This window comes from Pezoporus flaviventris, unplaced genomic scaffold (genome assembly GCF_033815535.1).
Source record: "Pezoporus flaviventris isolate CSIRO_AGI_PZ_B2104156 unplaced genomic scaffold, CSIRO_AGI_Pfla_v1 ptg000079l, whole genome shotgun sequence".
In the NCBI taxonomy this organism is placed as follows: domain Eukaryota; kingdom Metazoa; phylum Chordata; class Aves; order Psittaciformes; family Psittacidae; genus Pezoporus; species Pezoporus flaviventris.
In genome coordinates, this window is record NW_026892627.1 from 6,442,701 (window position 1) to 6,462,836 (window position 20,136).

A 20,136-nucleotide genomic window follows, 5' to 3' on the forward strand; every position below is an offset into this window, starting at 1 on the left:
TTGAAAGAATTTCCCCTTAATTCTCTGCCACTTTTGAATGAAAGCCTGTAAATCAGGTCAACCCAGAGGTGGTCCAAAAGAATGCTGCGGGGAAGACACACCCAGCACATTTTTCTTTTCACAAAATACATGAAAGTATTTTACACCGAGTGTTTAAAATATTCACCATCAAGCCAACCAATAAGGCACCTTCAAATGTTGCAAACAGACATCTGATTGTATCAGCTCTAAATTTCCAAGCATATCCATTCCCCCCACAATGTGTTTGTTTTAAAACTCACAAGAAGACAAAAGTCTCACAACCCTAATTATATTTATCATAATTCTGAAGACTGCTACAATCTTGACCTGTTTTACTATATGCTAATGCAATTTCAAATTAATCTTCTCTGTTTCGCAAAAGTTACCAAATGTCATATAGCATGTAAGCTACATCTTGATTGCTGAGAAAACATCTCTGCAGAACATTATTTAGGCATGCATTGAAGTTTCACTGACGTCACAGGTACCCAAAGCAATTTCTTGCATCACCATTTCTAATCCTTACAGCACCAAGAGTCAATGGGAGCTGAAAGCCTGTACTTCAACCCCAAGACTTTCAGTCCATAATATTCTACTCAAAGGGTGGCTGGTCAAGAGGCTGCTTCGCCTTCTTCCACTGTCATGAAGGGCATAACACAATACAGCTAAAAGAGAATGCATTCTCTGCTTGTCAGAAGTAATCAAACATGTCACTGATTTCTGTAAAACTCAAGAGCCATCTGGGAAAAAAGCAGTATGTCTCCACATCCATCTGAGTGACAAGGTCAGAGCACCCCTCACTTTCTTGGTTGCATCTCCATCACTGACTGTTCATCATGCTGTAAATTAATCTGCAAAAATTTGGATAGAGTACCTACTGTAATTAGTTCTATCTGTCCAAATGAGGCAAAATGAGATGAGGTAGCAGCTGAAGGATCCAATTGGCTTGCGGCTGCAGAGTGACAGAACTAGGTCAATACACCAATTTTATTCAGAAGGAGAACAACATAAAATCAGCCTTGTCTTTTTACATTTCTGAGACAAGGTTTCAAGACCTTCAGTTACCAAGAACCCGCTAATAAAATGCTTTATAGTTATAACTTCTCCCTGTGAAAAACTTATCTTTTGTATATCCCATTAGAAACTATCGATTTATGGATATGGTCTGACATCCCTCTGCTGGATACCTCACCAAAGAGCACCTCAACAGGCCACCATTAAGTCCCTTCTAAAGTCTCCTCTTCTCCAGGCTGAACAGCCCAGCTCCCCCAGCCTCCCTGATCAGGACAGGCTCTCCAGCCCCTAAGCACCTTGGTGGCTTCTTCACTGCACTTGGCCCAGTTTGTCAATGTGTTTCTTACATTAGGGGGTCCCAAATGGGCATTGTACTCCAGACCTGATCTAAAGGACTGCTGAAGAAAGAACAGTAATTTATCTATTTCAGTTGCCTGGCTATTCTCCCGTTGCTACAGCCTGTATGATGTCAGCCTTCCTTGCTGCATAGATACACTGCTGGCTCATTCTTAGCTAGACCTCCCACGTCCATTTCAGGAGAGCTTCCCTCCTTGATTCTTATCAACGCAGGGAGTTTATGTGCCCCAGGTGCAAGACTTGACATTTTTCCTTGTTGAATTTGATGAGGCTCCCAACATACCATTCCTCTGTTTAACATGCAACTTACGTGATTTATTCAAGTCACAAGCATAAGCTTCTCATCATCATATCAGAGAATAAGCCTGGAGAGACAGTTGACTGTGTAAGACAGGATTAGAGGAACACTGGATGAGGTTGTGTGATGTACAGCTCACCTCTTTGGCTTTTTCTCATTATATAAGAAGACCTTTCTCAGTGTTTATAGTCACAGCAACTAACACACTGGAGGTATCGCCACTAATAGCTCTCTGTTCTGAGAAACTGGGCCTGAGCCACATGTCCCTGTTTAAAGGACTCCTGCCAGGTATTGCTAAGCACACACTAGGTCACAAATTACACGACTCAGTTTTCTTGCTGGCTTTCAGCAGGAGATGAAAAATTAAAGCTAAGAATTTAGGAAATCACTTCAGAACATGCTTAAACACAAGTAGCATCAGTAGCATCAACAAGCCAATGAGACAATAATGTCTGTATTTAAAGCTAGGGGAAAAAAAAAAAAAAAGGCCAGACTAAAGATAAAGCCCATTTATATAAAAATACATACATTTTCTTCCAAAGGTGCTTTCTTAAGTCAGAGATGGGACTGCAGGATAGGGAAGCTTTCACTGCTGTCTGTGCAGAATCTATTCTACAAATAGAGAAGCAAAACAAATGGCAATTTGCACCACTGATCCTGCAGAAAGCGTGTTCTCTCTTGGTTTTTGTTTGTCTTCCAGATTTTCTGTGAACTTCTAAAGCCAACAAAAGCATTTCAGGACTGAGCTGGTAATGCCAAGTGGCAGAACACAGGAAACTTTTTTTTTTAAGAGTTTAGAAGACTTACATAAATAAGCATGAGGGAGGAGGTGCTAAACTGACATGTCAAGGAAATGCCATGTACTTGTATTTATTGAAACCCACGGATACTTATGGATATGAACCAAGTGCGTCCCAAGGGAGAATAATTTCTACCACTAAGATCAGAGTAGCAAGACACCTATGTAATTTAAACAGCAGTCTCGGAAGCTTTAATGACAGCCTTTTCACTAGAATAAGCATTTCAAAATAACTTCCCCAGGATTATTTATTAAAGTTAATGTTATTCTTAAATTTGTGTATTTCCTTTGAATCCTTGTCAAGACTAGCATGTTAGACAACTGCTACGCTTGCAACCTAGAAGCACTTGGGCTTTTTATGCATAAGTGGCACTAGGTCAGGAAGAGGTTAATGTGTGGAAAATGGATATGGTAAGAATGAAAAGAAGGAAACACTGCACTTCGACTCAAGAATATGACATTTCAGCACATGAGGATACTAAAACATCAGCTATTTTCTTTCTAGCAACACAGAAAGTGCACAACTATCCGCTCCATATCTTGACAAACTGAATGAACATCACAATTTTCAGAAAACATGGAACGTAGTAAAGGTATCTTTTCTCAATACAGTGTGGGATTTGAATGAGCCGGTATCCACTAAGGATCTGGAAATGTCCTTTTTCTCTCTCAGTTACAAAACAATTTTAAACATATGGGGAAGGAAATAGTTATTCCCATCCTGTTCTGTAGCTGAACCATGAATCAAGATCTGAGATGTCAATTTACCCTCCAGAATCTTTTGTCGCAGTTTAATTTACTTTTTCTCCAATGTAATCCTGGTGTCACCTTACTGTTTAATATTGAAAGTTATTGACAAAGGAAATGCTGATTCATGAAAGTGAGATTTTGCTCTAATGCATTCATGTGAAAACAAATGAGCCTGTACCATTACATGGTTCTTCCTCTTGCTCACATTTCATTTCAGCCCTGACAGAATTTCAGATGGGGCAAATGAATCCTACACAAATCCTGCAGCAAGTTTTTCTCAGTCCTGGGCCAACAAACAAAAATGATTCCAAAGAAAATCTTCATCTTTGGTGCAATGCAAATTCTCCTTGGAGTATAAAAGGGCATGATCACTTACAAACTGAGGCAGAGCTGCCTCTGAAATTATGAAATCTGTTTATCTAGGTTGTTCCCTATTCAGAAAGCACATTCTGCTCCATAGGTACATATTAGCTGTGGCTTAATCCTGTTTAAGATTTATATTCTAATCCAGCACTACTTATCCTCACTATTCATAATACCTGTACTTTTATTTATACAGACTTCATTGCATGAGCTGGGTCATAACCTACACACTACTCTAGGCACCTGAAACCAGCCTGTTTTGCAGGAGGAAACAGGCTTCTACTATGCAGCATGGTCAAACATTAAAGTTCAATACAAATCCACCTTTCCTCCATGCCGGTGCTTCCAGGACTTCTCCATAATTGATTCCCATTTAACTAGCATGCACTGAAAACAACCCATTGTTTGCTCTTCCTGGATGCAGAGACCTCATTCTTTGCAGATTGCTGCAGTGCCATACATTCAATACAGTTAAGCAAGTACAAGATGATGCCATTGCAACATGGTGCCCAATGGCCAGAGTCTCATTCTGGAAGTCTAGTTATCCTCTGATCACGGTGTGGCAAAAAGGCCCGTAAGTCTGGAAGAAGCACCTGAAAACATCTATGTAAGAGGATTTTCAAAAATCTTACAGAAGAGAAGCCCAAGCAATGACCACCTCAAAACCACAAAACATCTCCTGCAAGGTAAAGATCTCTGTCTGCAACCCAGAAACTCATCATCCTGCCTCCTTGCCACCACTGCAAGGAGGCACTCAATAGCTGGCATCACCCTCAGCAACAAATGCAGTATAACATATGGAAGTGGAGGAGGTGTTGAGCTAGAATGGTCTCATTTTTAGCCCAGGCACAGAATAGGGATTCTGATGACCATGGGCATGGAGTAGCTCGAATAGACTATGCTGTCAGAGGAAAGTGTTTCAGGGAGACTTTCTGGAGCCATGCTCCAAGGATTTGTGTAACAACAGGCATGGGAGGAAAGCATCAAGAAAGAGAAGCATTTTGCTAACAGCATGGTAGCAGTTACTAAGCAGTCAAATGTGAAACAAAGCAAGACGGCAAATACCGTGAGGTTCTCATGATGATGCAGAAAAGAGGGCTTTTTTTTCACTCATTCCAGTAATGAACATTACAGTCTCTTTCTGTGTCTTCACAGAACCATTTTGAATTACTCTAGATGCAGGTTGATCCAGAACTCGGGGAAAATGAAAGAGGAGGACAGAGAGAGAGAGAGAGAGAGAATGGAAAACGACTGGTTTACACTACTTAGAGTAGAATGGGCAGAAGTTTCTCTGGGCATAGGGTGAGAAGGCTGACACCCATGCTAAGTGGGTGTCAACGTCTTGTCTCAGCTCTGCCAAATACTCCCCCTGCAGACTTAGACATCACAAATGACTTAACCACAGCATTAGAATGCCATCTCCCATACCCAGCCCACACTTTAGATACACTTGCTATGCCCACCACATTAGGTTAAAACAGAACAGTAATTACCTCACAAGGCTCCGTCACATCAACTGCAACATTTATCCTGCCAGGAAAAGATTAACTATTGACTGAAGCCAAAACAGTTTTATTCACATGGATGATTATGAAGCTGCTACTGCTGGATACAGCAGCACAGGCAGAAACCAGGCACAGCTCAGGAACATGGTACCACCAGGTGTGCCTGGCTTGCCCAAGAGCTGTGCAGAGCAAGCCATGCAACAAGGTTTACCCTTGGTTATGGTGTCCTCTCTCCACCTGGGACTGTCACAGGGCAGCTATGAGAAGCTTTGGCTCAATTTTGCCTTCCTGAATGGCTTCCAGGGAAAAAAGTAGTTTAAAAATCAAAAAGGAGCTTTTACACAGACAAGTACTTTGGTTGTGCCCAAAGCAGACAAGCTCAAAATGGCACATACATTTTCCTCTTTCCTACCTAGATTTCTACTTATTTTAGTCAGTTTAGGATACTGCACTTTATAAAAGTATAAACCAACAGATACAGAACAACTTGGATAAATTTAGTTCTGGTACTTGAAGACACGCTCCATTTATTTTGGATGTTTTAATCATATAGGGAGATACATCATGTGAAACTAGCATTTTCCTCACTAGCTACTAGTATTTACAGTTAGCATAGCAGAAGCCACTGAACATTTATTCAGGTGAACTCATGTATGTAATGGAGTTGCCTTTAGCAACTCTCCCTTGCTCCCAGGCCTCCTGTGACTATGCTACCTAAAGTTTTACATTTATCTTTCTCTGATGATCACAACTGGACAGGATTTTAAAACATTAAACTAGAAAGCCTGCATTACAGGCAGCGCTAACAGCCCAAACAAAGAGACAAAAGCAGCAAGTGGTTTATTGTAATACTGGTATTTTCCAAGCTCTTATCGAGCAAAGCATTTAATCTAATGTATTACACTTAATGAAGAGTCAGGAACTTGTACTGCAAATAACAGATCAGATATAATTGGAATTTGCTCCGCACCACTAGCCTACATATATCAATAAAAACAATAACCACATTGGATTTTGGGCTTACTTCATTTGCATTTCTTAATTTAGTGTTTAACTAATTTAACAATAGCAATGATTTAATTCAAATTAAAATCTAAGGAAAATAATTTTAAAAAGCCATTAAAGATTTAAGTTCCATCTAAATTAATATTAGCTTTCTTAATATTTTTCAGTAAATGGATTTTTCCTCTCACACTGAAACAAACATGAAGTTTCCTCTGTGCAGCCAAGCTTTAGATAAACCTTGTTAGATTTATAGGTATTATTTTAAGCAATTAATTATTATACATTAGAGTTATTTAGAGGAAAAGCACAAAAAGGGCAGGAAAATGGATTAAGCTGTTTTTAAAACACTACATTCAACTGCGATAATTGTTCTTTGAACCTTTTATCTGGAGCTCTTTAGGTATACACTGTTCGTTACATCACTTTTCTCATACATTTGTGGTATCACTCCTAAGCATCAGAAACATGAGTTACCCAAGCCACAATAGTTCTACAAGACATTTTCTGCATCTCCACACGTACCAGTCACTTGCACATGAGTGACTACTCAGAGAAAATAATTCATTTCAGAAACGTCAGTTATAATAACCAAAAGGTTCTGTGAATTTCCAGTCTTGCCTCCTATCCTCTAAATGAAATAGAAAACTTATTTGCACAATATAGTTATTTATACTATATATATATAGCGTGTGTGAGTGCGTATAGGTAAAAACATACATATATGAAACTTTCTTCTTTTAACCACCAGAATACAACACATCCTACCTCAGCCCTCAATGTACTTTTGCTTTTGTAGTCTGCTGGAATGTGCAGCTGATTTTGGGGTGTTGGATGTGCCATCAGGACAGATAGAAAGGATGTATAGGGGAGGTAGATGACAGAAGTTTGTCTGAGGCCTCTCCAAACTGGAACTGCTGTCAGTTTTATCCTTGGTTAAAATGAAAAGAGTTAAATGATCGGGCCTCTGAGGAGTGATCTAACCCATTTTCAAGCATATAAAAGGGGATGGAAATTAGGGTTATAGTCTTACACTCTCCTGGTTCTCATGATTAACCCTTATTCATGCAAATGGCAGCACTGAAATCAACAGGAATGCCCTTGCAGTGATTACACTTTAAGCAACAGCCTCGATAACATCTATAATCTGCCCCGACCTGTATCAAAGTTCATAGCCGCTACCATACTTGAAAGAATTTAATAACTCCAATGAATAAAAGAGGAATTTAAAACACAAAAATAAACAAGAAGCCACTAGATCCTGAGCGTTTGCCAGCAATTTTTTATTCTAACATATCATACTTAAAAACAATGGCTTCAGATGTTCACCTGCATTTCAGTGGGTACCAGGCTTTTATGTTCACAGACAAAAATCAGATATGATATATGAAGCTTTGTATCACTCTCCAGCACAAGTGTTCACTTGCAGGTAAACTTAAATCACTTTACTAGAAGTGCACTTAATTTGAAGAGATTACTCATGAAGCTCTCCACTTGTACATTTGTATAACCATTATAATTAGAACCACTTCAAAATAACAAAAAGTTCATTTTTGACCAGAATAAACACAGAGGGAAAAGATCAAGAGCACCTTGAGTGAAGAGAGTGAATGCTTTTGAAAATATCGTTCATCATCCCTCCAGCTCTGTGACCACTTTAATTCCAATGCTACTCACAGTGCTGCTGCTACACAGGCCAATATATATTATTTTCTGCTGTTTTGTAGGTTTTAGTTGGCCACCGACAGCACAGAAATACTTTGCCAGTTTGAAACAATGCTGAGTGCCCTCCAGCTCTCCATAATTACTTCTTGAGATGCACACATGGAAATAGCTATGTACAGATAAATACTGAGATTTACCTGTTTGGTACTAGATACTAGCGATGGTGAGGGAAGGAACTGAGTGACCCAATGCTGGAAACACAGAGAAGTCAGCCAAGGATGTGCTGGAATACAGTTCCCAGATGCATTCCTTCAGCACATGGATACCCCTAGGATCCAAACTCCTCTACCAACAAAGTCAATATTTGAAATGTAACAGAAGTGATCTTAACATATTGAAAACATGACAGGAAAACACACAAAAGTGAAGAACGTTGCATTCAATGATGAAGTACATTGACTAGATAGATAAGTACACTGAAACTCTGGCTACTAACTTTAAGCTAAGGAAATCGAGCATATTTCCAAGTCAGTTTGTTTTCCAAAATAATACTGCCATTTGCTTCTACTTCTGTAATGAATACACACTGTTTAGAATTGCTATCTTGGGTAACATTGTTGCCTTGTAAAAAGAAAGAATTCAATACTGTGTGTTTGCGCACAGCAAACACCTTCTCATAGAGTTTTTGAGACAGAGCATTCAGCTCATTCAAATTCCAATGCAGCCATTCTTTCCACTCAGTGTTGCTGCAAAAGTGGAAACACAAAGGCACACAGGTTTATGTTTTATAAAGATGCTAGCTGGTTTCTACAAACCGTGCATAACTGAACTTCCATCTACCAGAACTTCTGAAAACAGCTAATAATTACGCATTTCAGAAGAGTCAACCGAGATAGGCACACACAGAGGTGAAACACTGAGAGTTAAGTCACACTTTAGTAACATTAAAGATAAAGATTTACAAGTTCAGTTATCTGCCGTAGAGGTATCCTCTACGGTATTTCACTTTCAGACACTATCAAAAATAAAAACATCACAAAACCTCCCTTTGTATGTATATATATACTCTATTTTTAATTTCAAATTTCCACTTTTCAGAAATTTCTTAAGTTTAAATATTGTCAAACGGAAGACAAATACTTTAAAACCAACATAAGTGGTAGAGAAGCGGCCACTTTTAAACTCACTTTCTACTTGAGTAGTAATTGATGTACAATGCTCAGCAGGTACACCTGAGTTTAGTTTTACTTTAAGTCTGCCTGATGCTGTACAATCACTGTAAGCGCAGTCGGAAGAAGACAATTTCAGTTTCAAGCAAACTTTTTTCCTTGTGTTCTTTCATACACTCCTTAGATTTTCCAAGTCGGAATAGCACTGATGTGCTGAAGGCCACTGTAAGAGACTCAAGTCCAGCCTTTTAAACATCAAAGAGAAAAATTATATCACTGTCTGGAAGCTGGGATCAGGAATTTCATCCTTCTTTGGGTCAGCCCTGTCACTGATCATAAATTACAGCCTCCAAGTGCAAACCTAAAAAATCTCTGTTGGTACTCATGTCAGAGCGAGAACTTCAGAAGCACATACTGCACTTGAAGCTTATTTTTCATGAACTTCCCATCCGCTGCTGTCCTTTACACCTGGACTGAACCAACATTGTGAAAGCCTTGGGGCTGAGACCTGTCACTTTACATGCACCATGCACACCTTCGCAAGTGCATAAGTTAGACACACCATGTACAGGCTAAGTAACGTATTTTAAAGGCAGAAAAAGAGACTGCCCTTTACATGCATTCCTGAAAACCATGGGTCAGAAATTAAAAAAAAAAAAAAAAAAAAAAAGCTGCCCAAATTAATCCTTTAACGTCTAAAGACAATTAAAGTTACGCAAGTAGAATGCAGAATTCCCCTTCCCCACAGACATGTGAGCTTTTACTCTGTTTTTACTTAATAAATGCAGGGTGGTTTGTTATTTTTCTCTTGAGATAATCTGAGTAAGCACTGAGAAGCTGTCCTCTAGAAATCAAAGTCTGTATGGAACCAACACTTCAGATATTTAAATTCATTTTAAAACAACTCAGACAATGATCTCTTTTAAAGTAAGGCAAAACTGTCTTGCTTAATTTCATGCAGCAAACAGAGTAAAAATTACTGTACATGCACGCAAATAGAGTAGGTCGGGAAAGAATGACTTGTAGAATGCCTGTTAACACTGAAAAATCTCAAGGGTGGATTGATGCAGCTGAAAGCTTGGAAACACTTAGTGCTCAGAAGTGATGCATAACATGAGATGTGTAAGAGCAGCTGAATAACCTTAAGCCAGAAAAAAGAAAGACATCTGGAGAGACTAGGGATTCTTGGGAGAGCTGAATGGAGTTCACTAACAGACCTGTCACATTTGAGCAACAAAAATGAAAACACAGAAAGACACTGAAGAAAGATTTAAAGTAATAAATAGGTATCATCTCACTAAGTGTCAACTAAGGTAGCTATAGTGTTTTACAAGCAGAATGTAGAAACAGGGGGTCATTTACAGTGATACCAGCAGCTGCTATTGGTAGAAATGATTACTACAAAGCAATGTATATATAGCTGTGAATCAGATGAGCTTCCTAGCAATGGCATCTCTTACAGATTCCCATGTGTCTGAGACAGAATGGACCACTCTGGTCCTTTTAACTCACCCTTCTATAACATGAACAATCTCTTTGGATCAGAGCACCTGTATTTAGGAAAAAAAACAAACCTTGTTTGTAGAACTTCCAGTGCTAAAGAGTTCACTACATCCTGTCAATTGCTGCAATGTTTTATTTCAGTTTCTGTTAAAAATCTGCACCTTGCTTGTCATTTGAGGTTTACCTACTTTCAGTTATTGAACAATAGTGTTGCTGTCTGTAAGGCTCATGAGTTCTATACTACCAAGTTTCCTTTCCCCAAGAAGGTACTTATAGACTGCAATCATGTCATTCCCTCCCTAATCTAACTGGATTTAAAACTAGATCAGTCCTAAAAACACAAGTGATAAAAGATTTATTAGATAACTGATGCCCAAGTCCCCAGCTTCTAAAGATCCATGAAGCTCTAACAAAACCAGTCAACTGACAGCTTGACTATTTTTCTGAGTACTGCTTGAAAAGTACATCATTGAAACAGCCATAAACAATCCCTCCTAACATTAGGGCACAGGAATTGAACCATTTACATACTTAGTCTTTTGCTGACCAAACATTAAAAGTGATTGTTCAAACAATGACAACATTTTATCATTGTGTCAGAAATGAAAGACTGATAGTACCTTCTCCAATCTTTTTATTAACTCTTCAGATTTTCTGTCTTCACTGTGTTTCCTGTATATGTATAACAACAATAAAACAAAATAAAAGCAAGACAATAGCCACTGCATGAAAAATTCTAGAGCACGTATGCAGCTTCCTTATAGTACATTAGGTCATTTCCTCCAGAGACATTTTATCTAACCCTTTTTAAAATTAGTTAAACTAATACTCTTGGCTCTCTGGAGCCAAGTAATAATAAAAAAGCTCTTCTTTGCAAAATACTTGGTCAGGGAATTGGTAATGAGCTAACCAACCTTTCACTCCAGATCACTGGCTTAAAACCAAGCGTTGCTTGATCGTGCCTGGAAGGCTCTGCTATGTGATAGCAGTCTGATGCTTTGTGGAAAATAAGAGGGGATACAGTCAAGTTCTTGGCAAGGTATTGCCCATCTCACACTGGCACTCTTATCAGCCGGAACTTTCATCAGAAAATACAAATATCCTCTGCAGCAGAATCACTAACTTATCTGGGAGGAAGATCCTGACTTTGATGAATTTGAAAGTCCTTCTTAAGCCAACACTCCTCCCTCAAAAATACAGGCTCAAGATCTAATGGCAAGGCATATTTATGGTCTGTTTGTATTGCATGCCAAGCGGTACTCTCTGCCCCATCTCTGTTCATATATGTTCCAATCTGACCTATACCATTATTCGTTATTATTGTGAACAAAGGACTTCAATTTCTCACCAAGGGCTCTGTCCTCTAATTATTTTTAAACTGTTTTCATTCACTTGCTGAAGCAAAAGGCCCCTAACAAAGCCATCACCCTCATGCTGCTGAAACAACATCAGCACTCTTAGCAGCAAACAGCAAGAGACAAGCACGAAGCCAACACAACATTTTAGTATTGATTTCTCCAAGAAATTTAAATCCCGCAGGGCATAAACATCAATTTAATCTGTATGCAACTACAAAATGGCCTCACAGTTTTCAGCCAGAACACTGCTACAACTGGAGTAGAAGCACACTTAGTGGTGAAGGTAAGGACAACCGACGGAACAAGTACCCCAACATTCTTGATATTTCATAAGACTATGGAGACTACAGTCACTGAAGCCAGTCAAAGACAACTACCAGCAGAAAAACCTGTCTCATAGCCTGACACAAAGCCATCTCCAAAGTGTCCCAAGGATCAGTGCTATCTAGCTTTGCCAAACTGGAAAGCCAGTTCATCCTCCAATGGACCAACACTTTGCTCTGAATTGACAGCCCCATGCCTCCCCTTCGGGTTCTGTGATTCTGTGTGACATCATGAACAATGAAAATCAATCACACCATATTATACTAAGAGATATTTTCTGAGCTTCCCTTGCTCCATCACACTGCCTTCCCTGCAGACAAAGCGCCACACATTATTACTACCTTCAACCTGCTGGAAATAGCATCAGAAGAAAATACCACCTGAAGAAAAAAGAAACTGGGCACCTTTGAGTTTGCCCTCATGTAATCTTAGACTGAGTTCTTCAGAAAAGATAAGTTCCCCCCTCTAATCACTGAGATGTCAAACCCAGGATGCTCTGACATTTCCAATTTTTCCCTAGCACTGCAGGACTGCTGTTTTGTTTAAGAAAGCATCTCATTGTATATTTGATCAGAAGGATGTACTTTCACGTATTTGAAACACCATCAACATGTAGCACTTAAGGAAAAAAAATGGCTCATTCTTACACCAGTGCAAAGCCATAGGCATGTCTGTGTCACTCCAGCCAGGACTTAAGCACCAAGTACAGTCAGTAGAATTCAGGGCACCAACATTATTTGTGAGTGACGGATTTATGTATGCAAGAAGCTGTAAATTACATAATAAACACAGACAGGGGATTTTATGGACAAAGATCATGCTTGTAATCATGCATGCACCTTCTACCCATCTACCCCTGCTGTTGACAGTTAGGTGGCAGAATCAGATTCCTAAAGGTATAACTGTGACACAAAGAGCACATCCAGAGCAACTGGAGTATATAAACTCACTGACAGGCACAAGGTGAAGGCAGAAAGCCTTGTTCAAAGTTAACAGTTTCAACACAGACCCCACCCCAGATAACCAGCCACCTACAAGGCATGATTTATTAATTGATGCTGCAGTCCCACAAAAACCTTGTTTAACACAACTCTAGCACACACAGGACCCAGTACATATGGACTTAGTGCTGAGATTACCATTGACACAAAGTTTTCTACACTGAAGACCAGCACATCACTTAAATATCTATTGACTACATGTGTGACCAACACCAGAACCCAACAGTGGGCCTGGAGGTAGATTTTGCTCCCAAGAATAATCATTTTTGTGGATCTTTACTAGGATAGCTTCACTAGATTCAAGCAAGGACCATTGCAACATTCTCCAGTCAGTGTCAATTTTGGGATGAACTTTAATATTGCTTGGTCAGGAATAGAAGCAACTCTGAAGTGACCACCAAGGTTATTAAAGTATATATTGGCAGATCAGTTTCAACCAGTGACAGCTTTATAGCTGCTGCGATCACCTGTGTCAGTAAGCTGCAGACACTGTCATTTCTCTATAAAGTTACCATGGTTTTGACTTCAGAGAGTCCACAAACCAATGCAGCAAGCATGTCTGTATGACGAGCCTCTGAAAACCAGTCATGAGTTTGGCTTTCAAAAGGGGATGGCTGCAAGCAGAAAAAGGAAGTAACACAACAGCAGTTGTTTATGATACAATCAAAATTCAGGAAAATAAAGCCAGAACAGCAAACCTTCACCTTATCTGCATGAATCTCTGAATCGGAGGATGTAAACAACAGGGACAGACCAAACTTCACTTGTTTGTTTCTAGATCTCAATCCTCTATCCACCCCTTAAGCACATAAGCAAAACAGGATACAGGGTGTTACTGAATGATTTCCCCTGAAATCTGATTGAGAAAGATTAGAGCAATTAGAACTGAGTGACACACACTTTTAAAACCCTTATATCACGATTAATGTAAGGCTTAACATTTCTCCTAGGGATCATCTGGTGACTGCCATTTTCAAAACAAGGCTGACACACACATCCCAGCCTCAAATTAAAAGTCATGAGAGAGAATCCCCTGCCCTCTACTGGCACACAAGGCGCACTGAAACCCCTGCACATGGCTTCAGGCAAGCACAAACAGCACCCGAAGAGCTGTTTTAAGGGGTTTTGAAACTATTATTTGCAATTTGTATAAGACAACCACTCATATCAAACTGGGAACAAAATCACACGCAAATATAAGACACTCTTTCAGCATCACTGCACTTCTTCCTGCAGTGCTAGCTAGACTGAGGATTCAAAATACTGCTCCTAGCAAGATAGTATATTCATTAACTGAAAGTAAATTCTAAGGGATTATCTAATGTTTGTCATGTTCACAGTGCATAACCAAGAACTGTATATGGTTGATTTTTATTTATTTATCTTCACAAAATTCTCTTCCATGTATGCTGCTGCTTTTCAGATCCCAGTCATCCAAACTGCATTTGGCCCAAGAACAGAGTGCATGACTGCCAAAATGATTTTTCCAGAACCTTGGTGCCAGAGCTAGGGCACTTCTTAGCCAGGTTTCTGACTCATATGCACCATTGAGATGGCACCACACAAACTGCAGGACACCACAGCAAAACATTTGCTGTGACTGACCATGTCAGTTCCATTTGTGTTACAGATCAATTTAATATGTGTTATCCTATAACTTTCCAGATATTATGAGCAGTTACTATTCTATTCTCCCATTGTTGTAAACAACAACAAAAGCCAAGATTTACACTGCTGTGATTATATTTCTGAACGTATATCAGCTTGAGTCCTGGAAAAATCAAAGTAAATTCCCTGGGTAGACAAGGCCTAAAAGGAACTGAATAAACGCAAGGGTCCTGACTGTATATTTCACCCAAAAGATAAATAAGATTTTAAATCGCATTAGAAGAATTAGAGAAGCAGCCTGAAAAACAGCAGCTATTAAACAAGAGAATGTCTAGCAATACAAGAGTAATTCCCACAATGCTCATCCGTACCCTCAAACACATTCAGAACTCACCCTGTTTTCAGAGCTGTCACACAACAATGCATATGTAAGCCTGCCATTACTACACAAATAACAGAATATGACATTTGAATAATACCACTAAGGAAAAGTGGGAGATGCATACAGCCTACACTACATACAGCAGTTCTCTTTTAAAGCAACTCATCTGTTAGTTACTACATAGCTGAAAGACTTCTGGGATGCAACAAAACAAATGCATACAAGGTTCCACGGAAACTAGAGGAACATAGTGCAATCACACCCATCTCCTTCTTACTGTAGACATCTACAGCATTAAAAAAAGAAAAGTTTTTAAAGCTTATTAAGCCACATCCTAAATCTAGTTAGGCTTCTGGTTGTCCTACAGAGCCTAAACATATTTACAGATAATTTCTACCCATTTGTTTCTGTGTCAGAGTTGTCCGATATCTTAAACAGTTCCTCTTGCACTCTGGTGTTTGTCTAACCCCTGACATTTACAGATTGCAAAAGTATCCTCTTCAGCCATGAGCTTTCTAGGCCATATAAGCCAAGCTTTTGGTGGAGCAGAATCTAAGAATGAAGGCTATAACAGGTATTTTAAACACGATCTATTTGAATCTCAGCCTGTTGCCATAAATAACCTTCCCAAATAAATGCGGTTTCAAGAATATAAGAAAATATATAACAACAAAGCCTTTATGGCATAAATTTATGAGGTGGTGTTGCCAAGCCTTGTGATTTGTTTCAGTGTCTCTATGTTTTCTCAACTTACAGCTTCCAAGTACTCTTTTAAAAGTAAAAAAAAATCTATCCTTCATGATTATGGATAAAAGCCTGGAGGTAAGAGTCAGGCAATGGCTTCTAAATTAGGAGGTCAGCGTTGGCTTGTAAAGGAGAACGTCAGGATGTAAATAAAAATAATACGATTTTTAAAAGATAATTCAATATTTTTTAAGACGCCACCGGTTGATACAGTGGCAGAAAATGCCAATAAAACATCTTACCCACCTGCCTGTATATTTTTTTGTAGAATAGTACAGCTAGTAATGACCTGATCCCACTTCTACAGGTAAAATACAGACTTTGTTGTTCCAATGTGCTAAAAATTACTCACATTATCAGCTCTAGGAATCAAGATCTCTTGCTTTCTGAATCACAAGACAGGGAAAAGGCTTCTGCTTTATTAACAGGAAACTGAGGTAAAGAGGCTTATGGGAGATCCAGGAACTGAACATAGATTTCAGATTGTCTGAGTTACACTCTTGAGCTTAAGGAAGAAGGCTGGTCGTCTTTTCACTTAACAAGCTGTTGAAGCCCAAACTCTTATTTAAAAATTGATAATGCAGCTCAGTAACAATGAAACAGCAAGAATACTTGAAAAAGAAGTCATCTTAAACCATCAGTCCTTCTAAAATTCACATCTGCAAAAACTTGCCCCAACACACCATCCAAAATTTTTCCAGGAGGCTAATTTAGAATTTATACCAGTTTCTATATCCATCAGGCAGGACAAGAATCACAATACTGACATTACTGTTAGGACTCCTATCTTTGCATTTGATCTCTAGTGCCATGAGTTGTACCGCTTTTCATCATACTTACTGACTTTATATCCCAGCTTTTCAGCATGAATCCTCTTGGCCATGAACTGCCCTTCAATCAATGCTCGTATTTCCACCTCCTTTGGAAAGACTGAAACCTATTATCAAAGAAGGAATACATTAAGTTAACAAGCACCTTACACAGTATATAATGCCAAGCTGCAGACTGGTTAAAAAAGTGAGACAGATTTATAGTTTATTATCTCTATCTTCACCCCAAGTCTGCTTTCAGCAAGGCCTAGTTCTTCACTCATACACATAAGATGGACCTAAAGACTCATGACAGAGAACGCAACCCATAACCTCAGTGTTTGTTGGCAAATCCATCAAACTTGAAATCAACACACAATGCGAAGAGGTTCTACTGCAAGTTGTAAACTCTTCTCTATGCATTTCTCAGCACCAAAGGCTGCTTAAGAATCAATATCTCAAAAATATAAAATTAAAGCAGGTAGATAAAATTCAGATGCATTAAGCAATGTCACAAAAATTTATTTCTGGTTCCACAAAAGTGAAACTATGTAATCTTTCCATTTAGTTTCTACATGTAACATTTTTCTGTCCTTTCATCAACCAGAGTATGAAAAATGCAACAGAAGTAGGAAAATACAGAACTAAAATACAAAGAAAGCTTCACAAAATACTGAGTTTTGCCATGCGCTACAATAAGTGCCTACAACTTGCATAACAGAAGTGATTAAGCATTCATTTAAACAGCAAACATTTAAGACACTAGTGCTACACTGCAAACACATGACAGTATCAATCTCTCTTCACCTGGGTGAAGTCTAATTGACTGGGAGTCATGATTGATAAAAGACATCTTTTGAGTTTCAGTACCATCCAGAAATCCAGACATTTAAACAATATCCATTCCTCAAAAGAAAAAAGAAAAAAAGATACAAAGAACTTTCCTTTTCATAATTTCTATTTTAATTCCAATTGGACTTGAGCCTGTGTTTCCTTAGATACAACTATGTAGCTTGTAGGTTACCCCAAGCCATGCATGACAGAAAACTGAGGTCTTCGTATACACATTTAGAACAAGACAAAAGACAAAATATTATAGCCCCAAAATTTCAACACATCCTTATCTGTGTGTCTGAAACCTAGAAGGTGGGGACCAAGTCATGTAAGCGTATTAAGCTCTCAATAAGCTTAAAGTTAATCCCTTTTCCAAAACAGAATTGGTTTCACTAAATCCATATTTTCCAGTAAAGGAAACATTTCCTAAAAATAATACCACTTAAGTTCTAGTTCAGACTTTGCACTGTAGACACTCCCAAGCTACAGTCCAAATACTTCCCTATGAAAATCATCATCAGGGACTTGCACCAATAAATAAAACTTGAAAGCAAGTATCTCCAACCAAAAAAAAAAGAAAGATAACAGCAAAGATTTCAAGCCTTGACAGCACTCCTTCAAGGTTTGAGACGTTAACTAGATTATTACTACCTTTTGGTTGTCTTTGTTGAATCTGTGAATCCCAACTGCTTCAGGAGTAATTTCCATCACATCAAAGTAGAAACCTGCACCAAGGAACATTAAAGAGCGTCATGTTTGCTTCTAGCCCAAAGTTGGTATCTTATTTCAGCACACAGCTAAAATGATAATAAATGCTTATCAGGTATTTGGACATTTGAGTTGCCAGGCACCCTGTTTCTTAACTGATTTCAGTCCACAAATTTATCAAAATGTCACTACTTTCCAAAAACGTGGATCTTAAGCATGTCTGGGTCTAGGAATCCAAACGATATATAAACAACAAGACTATGAAGAGCACACATCTACCACAACAAACACACATGCAAGCAACATAGATACCATGCAACATGTGTTAGAAATGGGGAAGTGGGGAGGGGTGGGGTGAAAGGAAAAAAAAAAAACAAAACACATAAAATGGCAAGCAAGAAGAGTACAGGAATACTGTTGGGTTAGATTTTGCGAGCATATTAGAGAACATCAGACATTTTAAGTCATGAAGCAGAGCTGGTCTGAATAGTTTTGATGAGATCTGAAGAAATGCATGAATGCTTTGTAGAGTACTAGAGAAAAAGTGTGAAAAAGATTTCTTTTGTGTTGATGGCAGGAACGGTTGAAACGGTCAGAAAAGATATTCAAGAAATGAGACTCAAAAAGAAAAAGAAAACAAGGACAGAGAAACTGAACTGAATAGCTAAGCTACTAAGGAGACTTTCTAATGTTCAGACCTTGAAACAAGAATATGTTGCCCTAGGAGGCCTACAATTATTAGCCAAAAAAGCAAACAAACAAACAAAAAATCTAAAAAAAATTAAAACAAAAAAAATAAAAAAAATGCCAAGTGCAAGGTCCTGAATGTAGGTTGGGGCAATCCCAAGCACAACTACAGGCTGGGTGGAAAATAGATTGAGAGCAGTCCTGAGGAAAACGACTTGAGGATGTTGGGTTGACAAACAACCTGACCAAGCAGTGTGTGCTTGCAGGCCAGAAAGCCAGCTGTCCCAGGCTGCATCAAAAGAAACCTGACCAGTGGGTCAAGGGAGGCAACTCTCCCCCTCTACTCTGCTCTCGTGAGACCCTACCTGCAGGGATGGGTCTAGCTCTGGGACTCCCAACAGAAGAACATGGACCTATTGGAGCAAGTTCAGAGAAGGGCCGCAAAGACCATCAGAGGTGTGGAGCACCTCTCCTATGAAGACAGGCATACAGAGCCTGGTTTGTTCAGCCTGAATAGAAGGCTCCAGAGAGATCTTACAGTACCTAAAGGGGCCTACAGGAAATTTGGAGAGGGACTTTTTACAAGGGCATGTAGGGATAGGACAAGGGGAATGGCTTTAAACTGAAAGAGGGCAGAGGTAGATTACATATTATGAAAAACTTCTTCACTATGAGAGTGGTGAGACACTGGAACAGAAGTAGTTGTGGCTGCTCCATCCTTGGCAGTGTTCAAGGCCGGACTGGACAGGGCTTTGAGCAACGTGGTCTAATGGAAGGTGTCCCTGCCCACGGCAGGGGGTTGGAACTGGATGGTCTTTAAGGCTCCTTCCAACCCAAGTGATCCTATGACTCTATTAGCCTTCTCAAGTACTTCCCAGATACAATAAGACCCTCACCTGGTCACTCCTCCTCCTTCCCTGTTTACTACCCCTGCTACTCGCATTATCCCAGCCTCATCCTAGCAGCTGCCTCTGCCCATCTCTCAAACATCTGCAAGCACATCTCACAACAGGCAATGAAGGAACAAGTTATAAAAGGGAGGGTGGCTAACTAGTTACTTCTTTGCTTTGCTCTGGAACTCAGATTTTGGAGATCACTGTATTCTTACAGTGTTATCCAACCATACATGTTATTGAGGACAACTTTCACAAACACCCCTTGTTATAGGGGATGGGATATTCAAGGAAACACACTATAATACAAATTTTAAAACTTTAAGTTGGTGTCCTGGTACC

The 20,136-nt window shown here is 39.2% G+C and overlaps 1 protein-coding gene across 7 annotated transcripts in view; it reads right to left on the reverse strand.

Moving 5' to 3' along the window:
• The window catches only part of XYLB (xylulokinase), an 89,391-nt gene that overhangs the window by 42,726 nt on the left and 26,529 nt on the right, over positions 1-20,136 (reverse strand). For 5 of the 7 annotated variants that reach the window (XR_009747070.1, XR_009747071.1, XM_061474501.1 and 2 more), the window contains exons 14-15: positions 18,158-18,231; positions 16,704-16,800 (exon numbers count right to left, since the gene is read on the reverse strand). Coding sequence is in view for 3 of the 7 variants with exons in the window: in XM_061474501.1 (XP_061330485.1) it covers positions 16,704-16,800; positions 18,158-18,231 (171 nt within the window). In the remaining 4 variants the exon portion in view is untranslated. Of the gene's footprint in view, positions 1-7,370; positions 9,189-10,455; positions 10,494-11,066; positions 11,119-11,360; positions 12,509-13,357; positions 13,744-13,833; positions 13,986-16,703; positions 16,801-18,157; positions 18,232-20,136 lie in introns of those variants that run through there. The other 2 variants (XR_009747072.1, XR_009747073.1) reach the window with 2 other exon arrangements.